The sequence below is a fragment of the Opisthocomus hoazin genome, chromosome 6 (genome assembly GCF_030867145.1).
Source record: "Opisthocomus hoazin isolate bOpiHoa1 chromosome 6, bOpiHoa1.hap1, whole genome shotgun sequence".
Lineage (NCBI taxonomy): Eukaryota > Metazoa > Chordata > Aves > Opisthocomiformes > Opisthocomidae > Opisthocomus > Opisthocomus hoazin.
Window position 1 is genome coordinate 31,188,857 of NC_134419.1, and position 15,662 is coordinate 31,204,518.

Consider the following 15,662-nt stretch of genomic DNA (forward strand, 5'->3'; position numbering starts at 1 on the left):
CCAAGCACCACCGGACCTCTCCGCAGGCAGGAACGCATGTACCGAACCTGCCCGCGCGGGGTACCCACATAGAAATGAAGCCATCTGTGTCTGCGCACACCCAAACGCAGAGACCGGCTCGGCTTCACCGCTCTGAGTTTCCAGCTCAGCCTTTCGGTACCGGCTCTGCCCTGGCTTGTCCCTTGCTGTGGTGGCCCCACGGGTCCTCCTCGGCTGCTGACATTGGTGTAGCACCACTAAAAGCCCATCAGACCTGATGCTGGAGGTAGCTGCCCCCACAACATCACACTCCTGTCCCTGCCCCTGACACTACCCACCCTGACGAGAGGGAGGAGCTAGAAAAAAGATCTGCAAATATCAATAACTCTGATTTCCATGCCACTAGAACAATAACAAAAGGTTCAAGAGATCTGTTTTCCTGACCAGCGCTATCTGACAACAGCTAGAAAACTCGATCAGGGACTTGCAGCATGGGCAAATCCTTCAGTGCCCTAACATAGTCCATCTCCCCCTCTTCCTCTCTGCTGTCTGTCCATTCTCCAGCCTCTTCTGCAGCCTAAATCCGTCTACTTCCTCGCTTTATCCGACACGTTCCCACTGGTAGCCAGAGCCGATCACGACACACAGACTCTATCAACTCTCCCGTAACCCCGCCCAATACCTAGCCAGGCACAGATTTATTACGAATCTCCCATCACCCCCACACCAAGGCGATGTCTGCGACTGCTGGGAGACCAGGCAGGGCTTACAAGTACCCCCAGCTCCTGCTGCCCCTAAAAGCATGGGTGACGCACACGGGATTGGGGACCATCGCATCCCACCGCTGCCAGGACAGAGAGGGGGCTGTGCCCAATGCTGCCTCTGGCCCCCCAGATGGGAACTCGCCCGAGGACAGCGGTTTCTCTCGGCAAATCTGCAAGAGATTCTGCCGTGTACGAGCTTGGCTGGCTTTCAAAGCATAACGAAACCTAAAATTCCCTGGGAAGACATGCTATAAAAAAAGAAATAAAAAAAAAATTCCTTTCAGCCATACTGAAATGTACTGTTTTGGGAAACAAATCAAAACGCCTCGTTCCAATGTTGACTTCGAAAGTTTTATGTGATTTAGACCATATGACGCTACAAAATAAAGGGAAAAAAGGCGTCTAGAAAGGAAAAAACAGAATTTTCTTCTGCTGAAATGCAGACACAAGGCTTCTTAACACCATGCTGGGGGTTTATGTAGTTTGGGGGGTATTTTTCTTGCCCAAATCAAATTTCAGTACAATCAAACGAGGTTTTTCCAACCTGCTCCATCTCTCATAACTGCATTCGCTACCAGGGAAGGAGCCCGCGGGAGATTTTAGATACCGCTGCTCCCTTCTCCCCCAGCCCTGGCTGCAATCCCACAGCTCCGCCCAGGGAACAAATATCATCCCTCCTCAAGAAAAACCCAACATACCTTCCTCCTCCCCAGCCTCCCTCCTCACCCCTAGCAGCAGTCCTGTGTGTTTGAGCTGTACATTTGGGGCAGAAAGTGTCTTTTAGTGTATTTCTGCCATGCCCAAGCACTGAGGCTGCTGCTTGGGGATGGGGTGGGCAAGCCCAGGTCCTGCAAGGTGACCTGGTCCCCGCTCCGACACCTCTCCAGAGGCACTGCTGCTTGCCGGGAGCACGCTCCTGGATCTCCATCCATCCTTAGGCAGACACACGGAGAGGGAGTCACCCCGCGTGGGGACCCCTTTTTCTCGCATCAGCCGTGTCAGGCTCTGCTGCAGCTCTCCACCCTGCCGAGAATATCAGCTGGGCTCGGGGGGCACCGGGGTAGCGGTTAGGGGGGTCACTCACTCAATAGCTGGCATGTTTGGGGCGGACATGGGGCTGACTTCTTTGGCTTTCTGAAGGGCGTGCTTCTGGTTAAAGGCCTCCTCTTCCTCTTGCTCGTCCTGTGGAGGAAAGAGGGGAGTTGCTCAGTGGGATGCCAGGGTTTCAAGGGAAGGTGCAGCCATCGGAGGCAGGGAGGGATGCGCGGGGCCACCTTAGACGCCAAGGCGTGCGGGAGAAAAGGGAAGCCGGCACCTGTATTTCCAGAGACAGCCTTTATCTTACGGTGGGGATGCAACTTCCCCACTAAGCCAGATCTTACTGAAGGCGTCAGCGCTACTTAAATAAGTGAACCCAGCCCACTCCAGGCAAGAGCCGGGCTGTGCACGCTAGAACAGCCCCAGACGGCGTAGACCAGCTCAGCCTTCCCTTCTTCACAGCCACAGGGGCGAGACAGGCATCCCCTTGATGGAGTGGGAGGCAAGGCATCCATGAATGACCCCGGCAGAGACTCTATTGCTTTAATGAGCACAGTTGTGTCTCTGGAGTAAAAAATGTCATTAGGAGTCATTAGCATGCATTCAGGCTTTTCAAAAACTCAGCGCTCCCTTAATTGACGCTGCTGGTACAACACAGGGCTCTCCCAGCCCTCTCACCCCAGCAGCAGCCGGCAGCCCCTGGAAATGCCACCTGCACCCGCCGCGGGAGGACAGGGACCCCCGCACGCATCCCTCAGGCAAATGAGCACCGTGCCCCATTTCATTTGCCGCTAACAGGTCAGATTTACACCAGCGTGGAAGCCTCTCAGTAAACCCCAAGGATCTGAGCAACAGGAATGGGCTCTGCGAAAGAATGGGCACCACGGGATCGCTGGTCCCCTCTAAAGAGCAGCAACGACCCTTGCAGCTCTCGCCTACTCACCGTTATCCAGATGGTGCCCTGACATTTTAGCATTCCCCAAATATTTCCCAGCATGGTCTTAAAAACAGCTAAGCCCAATAACCTTCTCAAGCACCATCCTAAATTGCATCCTAAATCACGTCCACTGCCCTGCGGGCAGATGGGGAAAATAAGTACTGACACCACTGGAAAATGCTTCCCTCTCCACGTCTCTGGAGTGCTCGGGCAAATAACCACCCCCACATCAGACTTATGAGAGTTATCTCAATCTGACCATAGACAAATGAACCTGGGGAGCTTAAATGGAGAAAGGGTTAAGCCACGCTTGATGGGAAGTGTGGGTGTTCCTGGAGAGATTAGCAGGTTTAAGCACTTTCCTAAATCAAAGTCTAAAAGGCTTTGCCCAGTGAAAAGGATTTGTGTTTCAGGGAAGCACTCAGAGTACCCTCCTGGAGGAAAAGCCTCCACTTCCAGCTTGACCTGACCTCTTTCCAAAGCAGGCTGAGCTAAAGGACGAGGTGGCCCCAGCTCTGGAGTGTGGACAGTCACGGGCACTGCTCCTGGCGCCTTTTCTGTTGGCCCCCTCCTTCACTCACTTCACCCCAGCAAGAGAAGAAAAAGGAGCAACTAGAACCTACTTTGGTGAGCTCCTGAGCGTTGGCCAGGTTGTCCACTGCAATGGCCAAGAACACGTTCAGCAGAGTATCTGTGAGCTGCTAAGGATGCACAAGGCACGTGTTAAGGACATGGGTGTCTGCAGCCACCAAGGGAGGGTCATCCCGACAGCTCCGCACCAGCTCAATAAGGAGCAGCCAAAGGGACAAACTCCTCACCCTTCCCATGTATACAGCCCTCAGTGTACCTCCAGACAGCTCCTTCTCTGCGTGTGGGATATCCAGGGCTCCCACACGTGTGATGGGGCTCCCTCAACTGGGAAAGGAGGCAGGAGCAGTGGGTGGGGAGAGGGGTGCCCCCAGAGAGGGAGATGGGGTTGTCTCCACTAAAAGCGCAGCAGCCAGGTGGATACAGTTTCCAAACAAGGTGAGGACGATGAAGTAGATGGAGGACCACATGCCCGAGCGAACACCTCCCTGGGAGCGGATGCCGTTGTACATCACCTCGTTCCAGTCCTCACCTGTCAGGATCTGCAGGAAAGCAAGCCAGCAGCTCTGTCACCTCACCTTATTGTCACCTGGACAGCCCCCTCAGATCTACTCCACCAATATGCAGGAGCCCAGTACAGAGACCCTGTGCGTTGGATAACACAGCTCTACAGCTGCAGCACTTGGGGGACATGAGGTTGGACACTGATGAGGACTTGGGTCTCCTCAGAAGAGTTTTGAAACTCTACCAACTTACATAACGGAGGTGGAAGAGTTTCCATCTCTTGCCATCCTCTTTGTTATGCAGGAGAGGGAGGAAGCAAGTTATATCCTAACAGCTGATGGAGGGGAATTTGTTTGTTTTAAAGAGCCCCTTCCAGCCAGCAGGGAGTGAGCAGAGAGTCCCAAGTCCCTTTGGTTGCATCCCACTGCAGCTTGGCTCCTACCTGGAACACTGTCATGATGGCTGCGGGGAAAGTGTCGAAGTTGGCCGATGGTGTCCCATCAATGAAGTTAAACCTGGAAGTGAAACCGGAAGGACATAAATGGGCGGGAGTACCAACATCATCAAACCCCGGACTGCAGTGCCATCAGCTCTCTTGTGCTTAGGAGGACATTTCCCCACTCTCAGGAAGGTCTCCTGAGCATTTGGTGCCAGAACCCAAAAGATCTTGTGGCCACCAGGACCCACATAGCCCAGAGGCACCTGCCTGAGCAAGGACTTTTGTATGAGAGAGGTACCGCCATTAGCAGCAGGCTGAGGGGCAAGGCTGCAGTCTTCCTAGGCATCTAAGCGGGCTTTAGTGCCAAGAAATTCCTTTTCCCCAGACTTGAAACAACCTACCTGCCTCCAAACAGCTGCATTCCCAGCAGGGCAAAGACTACAATGAACAGGAAGAGGAGGAAGAGCAGGCTAATAATAGACTTCATGGAGCTCATCAGCGAGACCACCAAATTCCTCAGGGATGCCCAGTACCTAGAAAACAGAGACAGTCCTGGAACACTCGCAGCCATGCTAACAGGATAGCAGGAGCAATGTGACCTGGGCTGCAGCCACAGCCCGAGATGAAGGGTGACAGGAATGGACAGTTGGTACGTACTTCGTTATTTTAAATATTCGCAGGAGACGAAGGGCTCGTAGGACACTGATCCCAAAAGAGGTTCCTGGTCTGAAGATAGCCCAAACCACTTCAAAGATGCTTCCCACTGTGACCTGAGAAGCAGACACAGCTGTGAGTCAAAGACAGGCTCAGTACGGGCTGTTGCAGGAACTCTTCACACACCAGAAGAAGAGGCACCCACCACCCTGCCCAAGACCCAGTGTCTCGATCTGGCATGGGCAGGCTGTCCCAGCAGAAAGGGTTCCCCTGCCCACAGTGAGGGCGATCTGGTTTCTTTTCCCCCTTGGTGCCTTGTGCTGCAGGCACCTGCCAAACATCTCCCCCCACAGGCACAGCATCTCTGGGGCTGCTTACCCCGCAGTCGAAGCAGTTGAAGGAAGAATGGAAGTAAAGGCGCGGCCCCATCCCATACATCTTTAAGGACATCTCCAGGAGGAAGAGTCCAAGAAATAAGAACTCTGCATAGTCTGAAAGAGAAAACCCAGATGTGCTACGCTTGAGGCACCAAGCTGTGAGGAGCATCCTGCATGCATCCACCCATGGCCCAGACAGCACATTGCAGAGATGTGGACAAGTTGAGGACCACACTGCTTCCCCCAGCTCTCTCAGGCCACGGTATGGGATGAGAGAAGCTTGTCTGCAAGGACCTCGGTTGCATACAACAGAGCCCCAACCCCACAAGTTAATCTTTCAGGGCAGGTGCACTGGTGTCCCAAGGGTTTGAGAAGAACAGAGATGGCTGGCATGTATCAGAGCAGCTCTTTAGAATTATGTGATGGTGGTTGGGACATCTGCAAAGACGTTAACCACACGACACGGTAGGAGACTGTTAACAACCTGGATTTAAATGACTGCACAGCTGGAATTTGGCCAGGGTAACCGAGCCCAACAGCCAGGAGCCAGAGAAAACGTTCTCCAGCTATTTCATGAACATTAGCAGGCAAGAGTCTGGCTTTTCACCTTGTCCAAAAGATGCTTCTCACCACGACCAGCTGCCTTACCACACTGTGGCATGCTGGAATCCCAGCAGGCCTGAGAGTGCTAATGCAGATTTGGGCAGGCCCGGTGCTTGACGGGGACATTTTCAAGGTGACTAAGAAGAACACGGCTGAGAAAGAAACAGTCGCTACTGCAGCAGCTCAGGAGAAACACATGGCTGCTGGGGGGCTGACCATGCCGCTCTGCAGTCAGCACCATGCCATGATAGCATAGACATGGGTGTACTGCCTCCAAGACCTGACCTTGTACTAAGGCCCACGGTGGGCTGGGGGATGCTCCGGTAACTGGTTTCAAGCTTGGAATCTCCTTGCCATGCTCTGCACCAAAACTTTAACCAGGGGGTTCTCCCACAAACAGTCCCATCCCTGCAAACTGACGCCTTTCCAGCAATTGCTTGTGGGCATTCAAAGATGGATCTCCAGCAAGCTTTCCATTACCACTCTTCACAATTTTAGGATAAACCCAACTGAGACCTGCAGCCTGCTTCTCTCTCTTGGCAAACACATGGAACTCAAAGGGCACAAGGCCGGTAAAACTCCTCCACAGTTGCCCACAGGGCTGAGACAGACATCAGTGGCCACGAGGCCAATGGCAAAGCTGAACTTCATGGCTCTACAGGGTCCTTTTTTTATCAACAGTGAATGTAATCGAGGTTATTTCCTACCCAGCTCCATAGCAGCATGACTCTGGTGGGATTCATCCCCACGTGACCTTGGGCAAGGAGTGAGGACGTGCTGCAATCTCTGGCCACTGGACATAAGAAGGTTGCAGGAGGTTTTGCCTGCCCATGCAGTGCTCTCACACCTACACAAAGCCCAGGGACTCACAGAGGAAGTGGGTGAGCCAGGCTGGCTGGTTATGATGGACGATGGCTACGCAGGCAGTGTTGAGAGCCACCAGGCTCAAGACGATCCAGTAGAAGACCTGGGATTTCACCATGTGGCGAACGGAGATGCGCAGGAGTCGCTCCTTGTGCCGTAAGTAGGAGGCACCGTCCACTCTGGCACCTTTGAGACCAGAGTGACTCAAGGGGTTACCTAAGGGAAAAGAGGGAGGAGAAGGAGTTGGGTGCTCCAGTCAAGATGAGAAAAGGAGCTGGGCGTTCCAACCTTTCCCACGACATGAGACAGGATAGATGGCTCACAGACATTGCTCTTACGGGACATGACTTAACCACTCAGTTTTTAAATGGTACAGGGGACAACAGGTGGTTTGCTCCCTTTGCTGTCAAACTATCAGAGATGGCTGATCTGTGACAATCTCCACATGACGGGTGTGACCCTTGCAACTCAATAAGATGGCAGAGGTTTGGGGGAAGCAAGCTCCAAACTGCACTGACCCAAGGTTGGATGAAGAGGTCTTCTCTGTGCCAGCCTCCGCTCGCCCACGGAGGAGATATCAACGCAGTGCTCGTCGCTCGAATCACGGTTCATGGCGTCCGTCCGGTTCCTTTTGATGGTGGCTCGCCTGAGCACTGGGAAGCAAAGAGGAAGGGGCATTGGTGGCCCAACTCTGCCAGTAGCCAGGTCATTGGACCAGGACCTGGTGATCAGTACATGGCTAACTCGGGTCTGGTAACAGGATGGAGATGCCCAGCTGAACCCAGTCCAGACCTATCTCTTGTGTGGAACCAGACACCTCCTGGCCTCCACGTTCCCTCACAGGTTATGCTGTCATTCCACCTCCCCACATTCATCTCTTGGGCTGCAGAGCCCACTGGGGCATCCCCAGACCTCCCACCTCCCATCATGGCTAGAAGGTTTCAACCTCCAGCTGTAGGCAGGCACAAGCAATGGGAAGCAGACTCTTAGGCAGGGCGTTGCTTGTCTTACCGTCTAAGGCTGAGGTCCCAGCGTTTTTGTTCTCTTCAGCCAGCATGACTTCCTCTATGCAAAACACACAGTTCAGCATCAGGAGACAAGACACCGTTGGCTGAGCACATCAGACCTCACTGCCTTGTATTTAAGTACTTTGCCTAGCCTGGAGGTGGTTGCTATAGGTTGCAAACTCTTGTTAAGTATTGGTTAAGCATCTAAAAGCAAATTCTGGTGGGTGGCAAGTGGCACTGACCGCATATTGCATCGTAAAGAAAAATTACTTTTAATCAACCCTTCTTCCTCCACTGTAATTAACCCCACCAAAGAAGTTGAACATCATACACACATCTGAGGCTAAACATCCCAACCCAGGACCACAGCTGAGGTCTGGGGCTCAGGGCTTGTTTCAAGTTATCCATCTTTTTTCAAGCCTGAACACTAGATGCAAGTGTAAATCATCCCTTCCCAGAGCTGAACACACTGAACTGATCCCCACGACAGGCAAGCAAGGACAGGAGCTGTGGCAATTTGGTGACCGTCACTCACAGGCTGTCGCATATGGCTGGGTGTCAGCAGGAAGCCTGGAAACCTCCACCATGCCCAAACCTCACCCAGGTCGAGGTGGGAGCCCTGAGCTGGGAACCAGCGAATGCGTCCCCTCCAGACTGCTCCAGGAGCCGGTTTAGCTGGAAAACCACTATCACCATTCACTGCTCTACTTTTCCCCCTGCCCACCACTGCAGGAGACTCCGGCAAACACCAAGAGCAAGGAAACCATCGCAGAGCAAAACTTTCATCAGCGATGCTCACAGCTGCCCCTGGAGATGAATCATGCCTCACGTTCAAAATATGACAGGTTCATGCTACGGAACACGAGGTTGCATCAGCTGTTGGCAGTGTCCTTGCTCTCAACCTGGCTGGAAAGCTGCTGGAGCATCTGGGGCCAAGATCCCCCGTGCAACCAACACCACCACGCAAGAACCTGGGCAGCTTTGGGGTTGCACTGGATGATGCCCAGGGATCCCTTCCCATCTCCACCACGCTGCATGACCATGCGGTGCCTGCCACACCCCCCAGCCCACCAGCCTTTACCCGCTTTGTCTATCCAGGCCCGGTAGCCGTTGAGCTCCCGCTCGATCTGCTGCTGACGCCGCAGCTTCATGAAGGCTCGGCGGTTCTCCACTCGCTCGCGCTCTTTGGCAAACTCCCTGGGGAAGGGCAGAGGAGGGCGGTGAGAGCATGGCCGGGGGCAGTGGGATGCACGGGGGGCTGGGGCACCACGGGGCTGGGGGGGGAGGCAAGGACAAAGGGCAAGCATGAGCCAAGGACTGCTGGAACACGTTGGGGAGGCACATGGCCATCCCCAGCCAAGGGATGGGTGAACTATCAGAAAGGAGGAGAGGCTTCTTGGCAGGAGAAAAGGTGCAGATGCACGTGAGCAAAACCCCTGCTCAGTCACTCAGCCTCTCAAGCCCCAGCTGGGAGCTGCTGCCTTTTGGGAAGGCTGCTCCTAGTGCCGCTCATCTCAAGCATCAGCTCAGCTTCTGTGCATCCCTTCAGGGAATAAAAACTGGGCACTGTGGGGAGGCAGCAGCAAGAGGATGGAAGAGGACAGGTCCTATCCCCTGTCTTCATCTCCTCCTCTGAATCCTTTTTCTTTCTGGCCTCTTCTTGCAGGGTTTTCCCAGGCCTGAGACATCCCTGCTGTCCTTCTCTGGACTTCAGTGTCTCACACAAACTGTCCAGGCATGGTGACCAGCTCAGAGAAGGATAACGGCTTGGCATGATGCTGCAGCGGGCAGGAGGGCAGGCAGCACCTCATGGGCTCTGCACAGACAAAAGCATGTGCCTGCCCAGGGCCAAACACTGAGCAACACTGGACGGAGCTAACGCTGTGCCCACCCCTCGTGCAGCCTCTAACATACGTGGTGCACAGATGTACTGGTGTCCACATGCTCACATGCGCTCCTCAGCACACACATAAACACATTCCTCAGTACGCAAGACACGATTTCACCTATAGCCCAGCCTAGAGCTGTGCAAAGACACCCTTATGCAGCTAGGGCTCTATAGATCTTCTCACATGCTGCTAAAACACAGACCAAGCTGGTGAGCATGGTCTGCTTTCTGGTTTACACACGCCTCTGGCCATACGCAGAAGACCCATGCAGGTTTTTCACCCATCCTGTATGAAGAAGCACCCAAAGCCCGAAGCATGTCTGCAAAGGCCATCACACGCTACCAGGGAAATGGAAATATTTGGCAGGAATTTTGGGGGTGGCAATGTAGGCAACCTCCCACCCACACCATGGGTTATACGTGAGACGACGCAGCCGGACCTGCTTCTAGGAGGTCCCATACCTTGCGCTTGCACTCGCCACACTACTGAGGCATCTGAACCCACACGTTATAGCTCTATTGATGACCACGTTCGCTCGCAAGGAGCATCCCTCACACCAGACATCCCCCCAGCACACCCTTCCTTGCAACAGCATCAGGATGATGCGATCTGCTGGCTGCAGCTCCCCGTCCCATCCCCAAGCCTTGGCAGTCGTGGAGTCCCAGCTGCACGGAAGAACCCAGCCCATGCCCCCAGCCCTTCCCGGTCCTGGGCTGCTCCGAGGGAAGATTGCAAAGAGCTAACTGCACTGTTCTCTGCAAGACGAGCGTCTCTCTCCCCGGAGACTAGCAGCAAAAAAACCCAACCCATATTCAAAAGAACTGAAAGAATTGGTCTGTCTGCTGGCAGAGAGAGTTCAAGTGCATTACCCCAGCTGAGCTATTACACCCTTAGTGCTGTGTGGGCTTTCGCGTGCATGTGTGTGTATGTGCGCGTGTGTTTGTGTGAAAAGCCTTGAATGTTCCCTGCATCTCTTGTTTAAGATCCCCAGACAATTCAAGCGTTTTTAATTCCACCCCAGGAAGGTGAAGTTTCCTGCCGCTCTGGCATTAAGCATCAAATGACTCTCCCCCTCCATTGCTGGCTTTCAGACTGAAATGAGACTTTCTTCCTAGGGCAGGGAAGAGGGAGAGAACAAAAGGCAAGGAAGAGAAAAGCAGCCTAAGTGGAGGGAACGAGGGCGGGAGGAGACGGGGGAGAAGGAAGGACCTCCCACAGCCAACAGCAAAATGCGCTCTCTGTTTTGAGCACACCATGCCAAAAACCCTCCTTGCTGGAAGAAAGGCAGGATCATTTTGGCTGTGCCATCAGCCCTCACCGGCCTTTGTTACCAAATTCAGGATGTCAAGAAATGAGCAGATGCTGTTTGCAGCCAGAGTTAGCAGGGAAGTTGCCTCTCTCCCTCCGGTTTGGTCCACTGTCCCTCCCGTGCGCTACACCTCTGCTCCCGAGCCATAACCCCATGCCAGCCATCACCTTTGCAGAACTTTTGCAGCCAGACCCAGCAGATACATTCTGCGACAGGGAGCACCTGAAAAGCTTCCCCTGTTTTACACCAGCTGGGAATTCGGCCTCTTTCTGCCAGCTCCTGCTTGCCCATGCCTCTGTCTTCCAGCTCCTTCTTTGCTAAGGCCAGTGTCTCCTTTTGCTGGACAGCAAGAGAAGCCACCATCATGCGTCCATGATGAAACCCAGCCAGAAGGACCAGCTGAGCTTCAGATCACTTTTTCCCAGAGGAGGGAATGGGACAGCTTTTCCAGTGCCCCCCTCATCAAGCACCGTTTCCCTCTACCCAACTATTTGTGTATGGAGCCCTAACTTGCAAGAAGCTGGTTCCACACGCATCGAGGGATAAGGTCCATGCCGCTGCGGCAGCGTCTCCGAGGGAGAGACTTCCCACACGCTTGATCCCTAATGGAGCTTAATTGCTTTTGTCCATTAGAAGGAGAAAGGGGTGGCAGAGAGGAGAGGTGGGAAAAAAAAAAGTTAAGCTCAAGTTAATGAATTATTACATTTCAGAGAGACACGTTACCGAGTAGGGCAGCAGCGGGGGCTGGTGACATCTGAGAGTGGGTAGGCGATGCTGACAGATCAAGGATTGCTCAGAGCCAATTTGCAGCAGCGGGTAGAGATAATACTGTATGTGAGTGAGAACAGGGCCAGCGACGGTGACTGACAGCCGCTTGGGAAGGCTCCAAGTCGCAGGCAGGGCGGCATCGCACCACCAAGAGAGCCGGGCCCCTGCCTCCCATTGAAGGGCTCTGCTCCCTGGGGTGCTTGGGTTACATCGCCAGGAACGGCCCAATTTTGCCTTGCAAAGAGCCTGAGGCTGTGCTGCCCCATGGGGTCCCTGCAAGAGGGCTCAGAGGACCCCGGCAGAAACACGTCTGCTTTCCCACTTGGGTCTCCCAGCCCCAAATCCTGGCACCTTTAGTATGAAAACGTCCACCCACAGCAGCCAAGCTCCACTCATGCCAACCCTGTGTCACTGCAGCCCTTCCCCGTCTGGCCTCGTAAAGCCAAAGGCATGCAGTGAGTGACGGAGGCGAGCGCTGAAGGCCGTGGCTGGACCTGGGAGCGGCGTGCCATCTGTCCTTCTGCACGCAAGGGCAGCGTCTGTCCGCACGCCGTGCCCAGCCTGCCAGGGCGAGCGGAGCCCAGATGGTTCACTCCTCTGCCTGAAAATTCTTCTCTAGAGCCCTGGCTTTCCCTTCAGACAGCCTCAGAGCATCTCTGCTCCCGGCAGGAGACCGTGGGGGACCCATTGCGCTCGGCCGCCTGCCTCCCCAGGCCCCCGCACCCTTGCTTACACCAGGACAGCGACGCTTTTACTACATCGGTGTGCTCCACTGAAAGGGCTAAAGACCCCAGGTCTGGTCTTACTGGGAGAAGAACCCATGTGAAAGCATCCAGCTTGAAAATGGGCCCCATTTTTGGAGGAGGAAAAAAAAAAATAAAATAGGCAAACAGAAAAAAAAAAAACTCAACACAAAAAGCAAACAACCAAAGACCAGCGAAGAAAAAAAAAAGAATCACAGATGCTGCAACCACTTTTATCCTTTCCAGAGCTTTGAGCCCAGAGAGCGTATACAGTGATGGTCACATCAATATTATGGCTTCCATGCTCTGAAACTGCAAGCCAACCATCTTCAAACCCATCAATTTTTCCCCTTTTGCCACCATTAAAGATGCCTCCAACAAACCAGTTAGCAAACAGGTCTTCAAACAATACAAAGCAGCAGAAAGGATGGGGTGGGAAGAGGAGAAACACTGGATTACAGGCTGAGGATGAGGTAGCAGTAGTGTGCTGCTGTGAAAAAAAACATATATAATGAGATGTACAACAAGGAACACCATCTGCTAGCCATTCAGGTAATACTGCTGCTCTCCTCAGTATTCACAAGTTCTCAGCTCATGACTCCAGCTCAGTTTTGAGCACCACAATTTGAAGAAAAACCACCTTCGACTCCAGGTGAGCATCAGGGAAGGTTATGGGACAGAGCTGACAAGAGACGGTTTGGAAAACACGGATGAGGCAGCTGCAAACCAGGGGGGATCAGATGGTATTTACCCAAGAGGTGTAAAAGAACTAAAGTCAGTGTTGAACTAACTGTGCAGCCTGTAAGCTGGTGCTTCAACTTCAACAGACGGTGGCAAGCAGGCACAGCGGAATAATCTGGCTTCGCAGACCGGGATTATTGCACTGAACCGACAGCAAAGGCTAGGGCAGGGAGTCCAAAAGGTACAAAACCTCTGCAGGGGGGAAGATGTGCTCCATAAGTCTGCTTCAAAGGAGGCGACAAGTTTTTTGGGTAAGGGTAATTTCTTGGTATAAGTTCACTTGAACTGCCAGAAGTCAGAGAAGATTCAAGGTCGGGTTGGACAAGGCTCTGAACAACCTTATCTAGTTGAAGATGTCCCTGCCCATGGCAGGGAGGGTGGAGTAGATGGTCTTTAAAGGTCATAATTTTACAGTTCTATGATTCCTTAACAATGCTGGATTATCTCGAGAAAGTCTTCCCAGGAAGTACTAACCGGTGAAAAGAATTAAAAAAAAAGGAAAATAGAAAGATTATATTTCTCATATTCCCTTTTACTGGTGGCCATTAGCTTTTGATCATCCCTGTGTACTTTGACGAAAGTTACGTGTTCACCGCTTTGTGACAAAGCCGCAGCGAGAAACGGAGCGTACAGCTGACGCTGCTAAAGAGAGCACGTTTACAGAGTGCCAGCAGACACACAAGTAGGGGAACGAAAAGCTGACAAGCTGTTGGCGACATCGAATGGTAAAATGGGAAGGAGCGGGGAGACAGCAGCCCTGAGCTCGCCCATTACATCACTGCCCCATTTAAGAAGGGGCAGTTCCTGACGGTTACCTTCTACCTTGGAGAAAGCTTGTGATTTAAATCAGAGTTTCTTGTAGGTACTCGCTCATCTCTGTCACTTCTATAAGGTCCTAAAGGGGTGTGGATTAGACAGGATTGATACCAAGCAGCATGAACAGTTCAGAAAGACCTTGTCATGCTAGTTTGTGTTGACGCCTCACGCAAAGAGGAGAAGTGAACAAAAATAGAGGCAGAAGAGAAAGGCAATGACAACATGAAGACACAGGGTGAAGGCAGCCCAAATGGGAAACTGTCTCCACAAGTGGGGAGAGGACCGAGGGGCTCCAGATGAAGAGCCACCAGAAGCAAAGTTAAGACTTCCAGCACTAAAGAGCTCCTTTTATAAGCCGGTCCCTCAAAGAGATATGGGCCATCGTGGCTCTACGTAGGGCCCAAAGCAGCAGGGACAGGGTCACCATTGGCCAGCTGTGTTATGGGATCTCCCAGGTCCAGGCTTTGGGCAGCTTTGAAGATGACATTCAAGAATTCAAATAATTGGTATTTGATGGAGAGACAGAGCAGCAACACTAAAATGACTCAAAGCAGCAAGAAACACAAGAGAACTCAGACTTTGCACCTGCTGATGGGGAGCACAGCCCACTGAACAGCAAGGACTTTAAATACTTCCTCTCTTCTCTCCAGTAATCTCTATTTCTTGTCTACAGTTAACTTCAGTCAACAGGCTCTCATTCACCCAAAAGCAGGTTCACTCATCGCTTGGGAACATTGTGGGGCATCATCTGTACCTTGCTGCAAATCCTGTCCCTCACCAATGGATCCCAGCAGAGACGCAGGTGTCCAGTCCATTGTCTGCATTTCAGGGTGGGGTCAGCCCCTCTCCACACATTTCACACATGCTCTCCATAAACAAAATCCACGATCAAGGTGAGAAAAGCATGCATGGATGCTTGCTTTGTGTTCAGCTCAACCCTGCTGTGACCTTCAAAACAGAAGACGACGGGTTTTCCATGATACTTGGTTTGGGCTCAGAGCAGCTAACAGTTTGGAGAGCTTATTGTTTTGAATAGGAGAAAAATAAATGACAAAGAGGACATATGTCACCGGGAGAAGGGAGCCACCGACATTCCAGTTGTAGAGTCTCAGTTCCAACACTTTTTCAAGGGTAGCAACACTAAGGTTTGCATCTCTGTCCCCATTGCTCAGAGACGTCTGTTGATCGCAGCGTTGCGCCAACAGCATGGCCAGCCCACGCTGCAAGAAAGCTACAGAAAGGTGGCAGAGGGTCTGGTAGCCCCAGCCGCAAGCAGCAGAGATGGAAGCTCTGGATTTTATTTCACTCTTATCAGGCAGGGCTGGTATGAGCAGCACATCTTCACTGCTTCAAGAGCCCCGGGCTTTGTTCGCAGTCACTCCCACCGGCTCATGCAGCGCTGGTAAAGTGTCACTCCTCCCCTTCCCTCCTATGCTCCAGTTTTTATCCTCTGTAAGTGGAGAACAGTTTTATAGTCCCCCTTTGCAACTGACAGCGATGTGCAGATGAAAGGTGCGGGGCTGGTACTGAAGGTGAGTTATAGCATGGGAAAAAAAAACGACCAATTTTCAATATTTCGTCATGCTAACTTCCCAGGAACTTTCAAGCACTTTAACTGATGCCTTCAACACACAAATACAAT

At 52.6% G+C, this 15,662-nt stretch overlaps 1 protein-coding gene across 1 annotated transcript in view; it reads right to left on the reverse strand.

Annotated features, from left to right (window-relative positions):
• The window catches only part of CACNA1E (calcium voltage-gated channel subunit alpha1 E), a 135,783-nt gene that overhangs the window by 37,681 nt on the left and 82,440 nt on the right, over window positions 1-15,662 (reverse strand). Inside the window, exons 10-20 of the mRNA XM_075422516.1 lie at window positions 8,836-8,951; window positions 7,759-7,812; window positions 7,266-7,400; window positions 6,754-6,963; window positions 5,282-5,394; window positions 4,907-5,019; window positions 4,651-4,782; window positions 4,253-4,325; window positions 3,731-3,848; window positions 3,342-3,409; window positions 1,828-1,925 (exon numbers count right to left, since the gene is read on the reverse strand). Of these exons, the coding sequence (XP_075278631.1) occupies window positions 1,828-1,925; window positions 3,342-3,409; window positions 3,731-3,848; window positions 4,253-4,325; window positions 4,651-4,782; window positions 4,907-5,019; window positions 5,282-5,394; window positions 6,754-6,963; window positions 7,266-7,400; window positions 7,759-7,812; window positions 8,836-8,951 (1,230 nt within the window). The remainder of the gene's footprint in view (window positions 1-1,827; window positions 1,926-3,341; window positions 3,410-3,730; window positions 3,849-4,252; window positions 4,326-4,650; window positions 4,783-4,906; window positions 5,020-5,281; window positions 5,395-6,753; window positions 6,964-7,265; window positions 7,401-7,758; window positions 7,813-8,835; window positions 8,952-15,662) is intronic.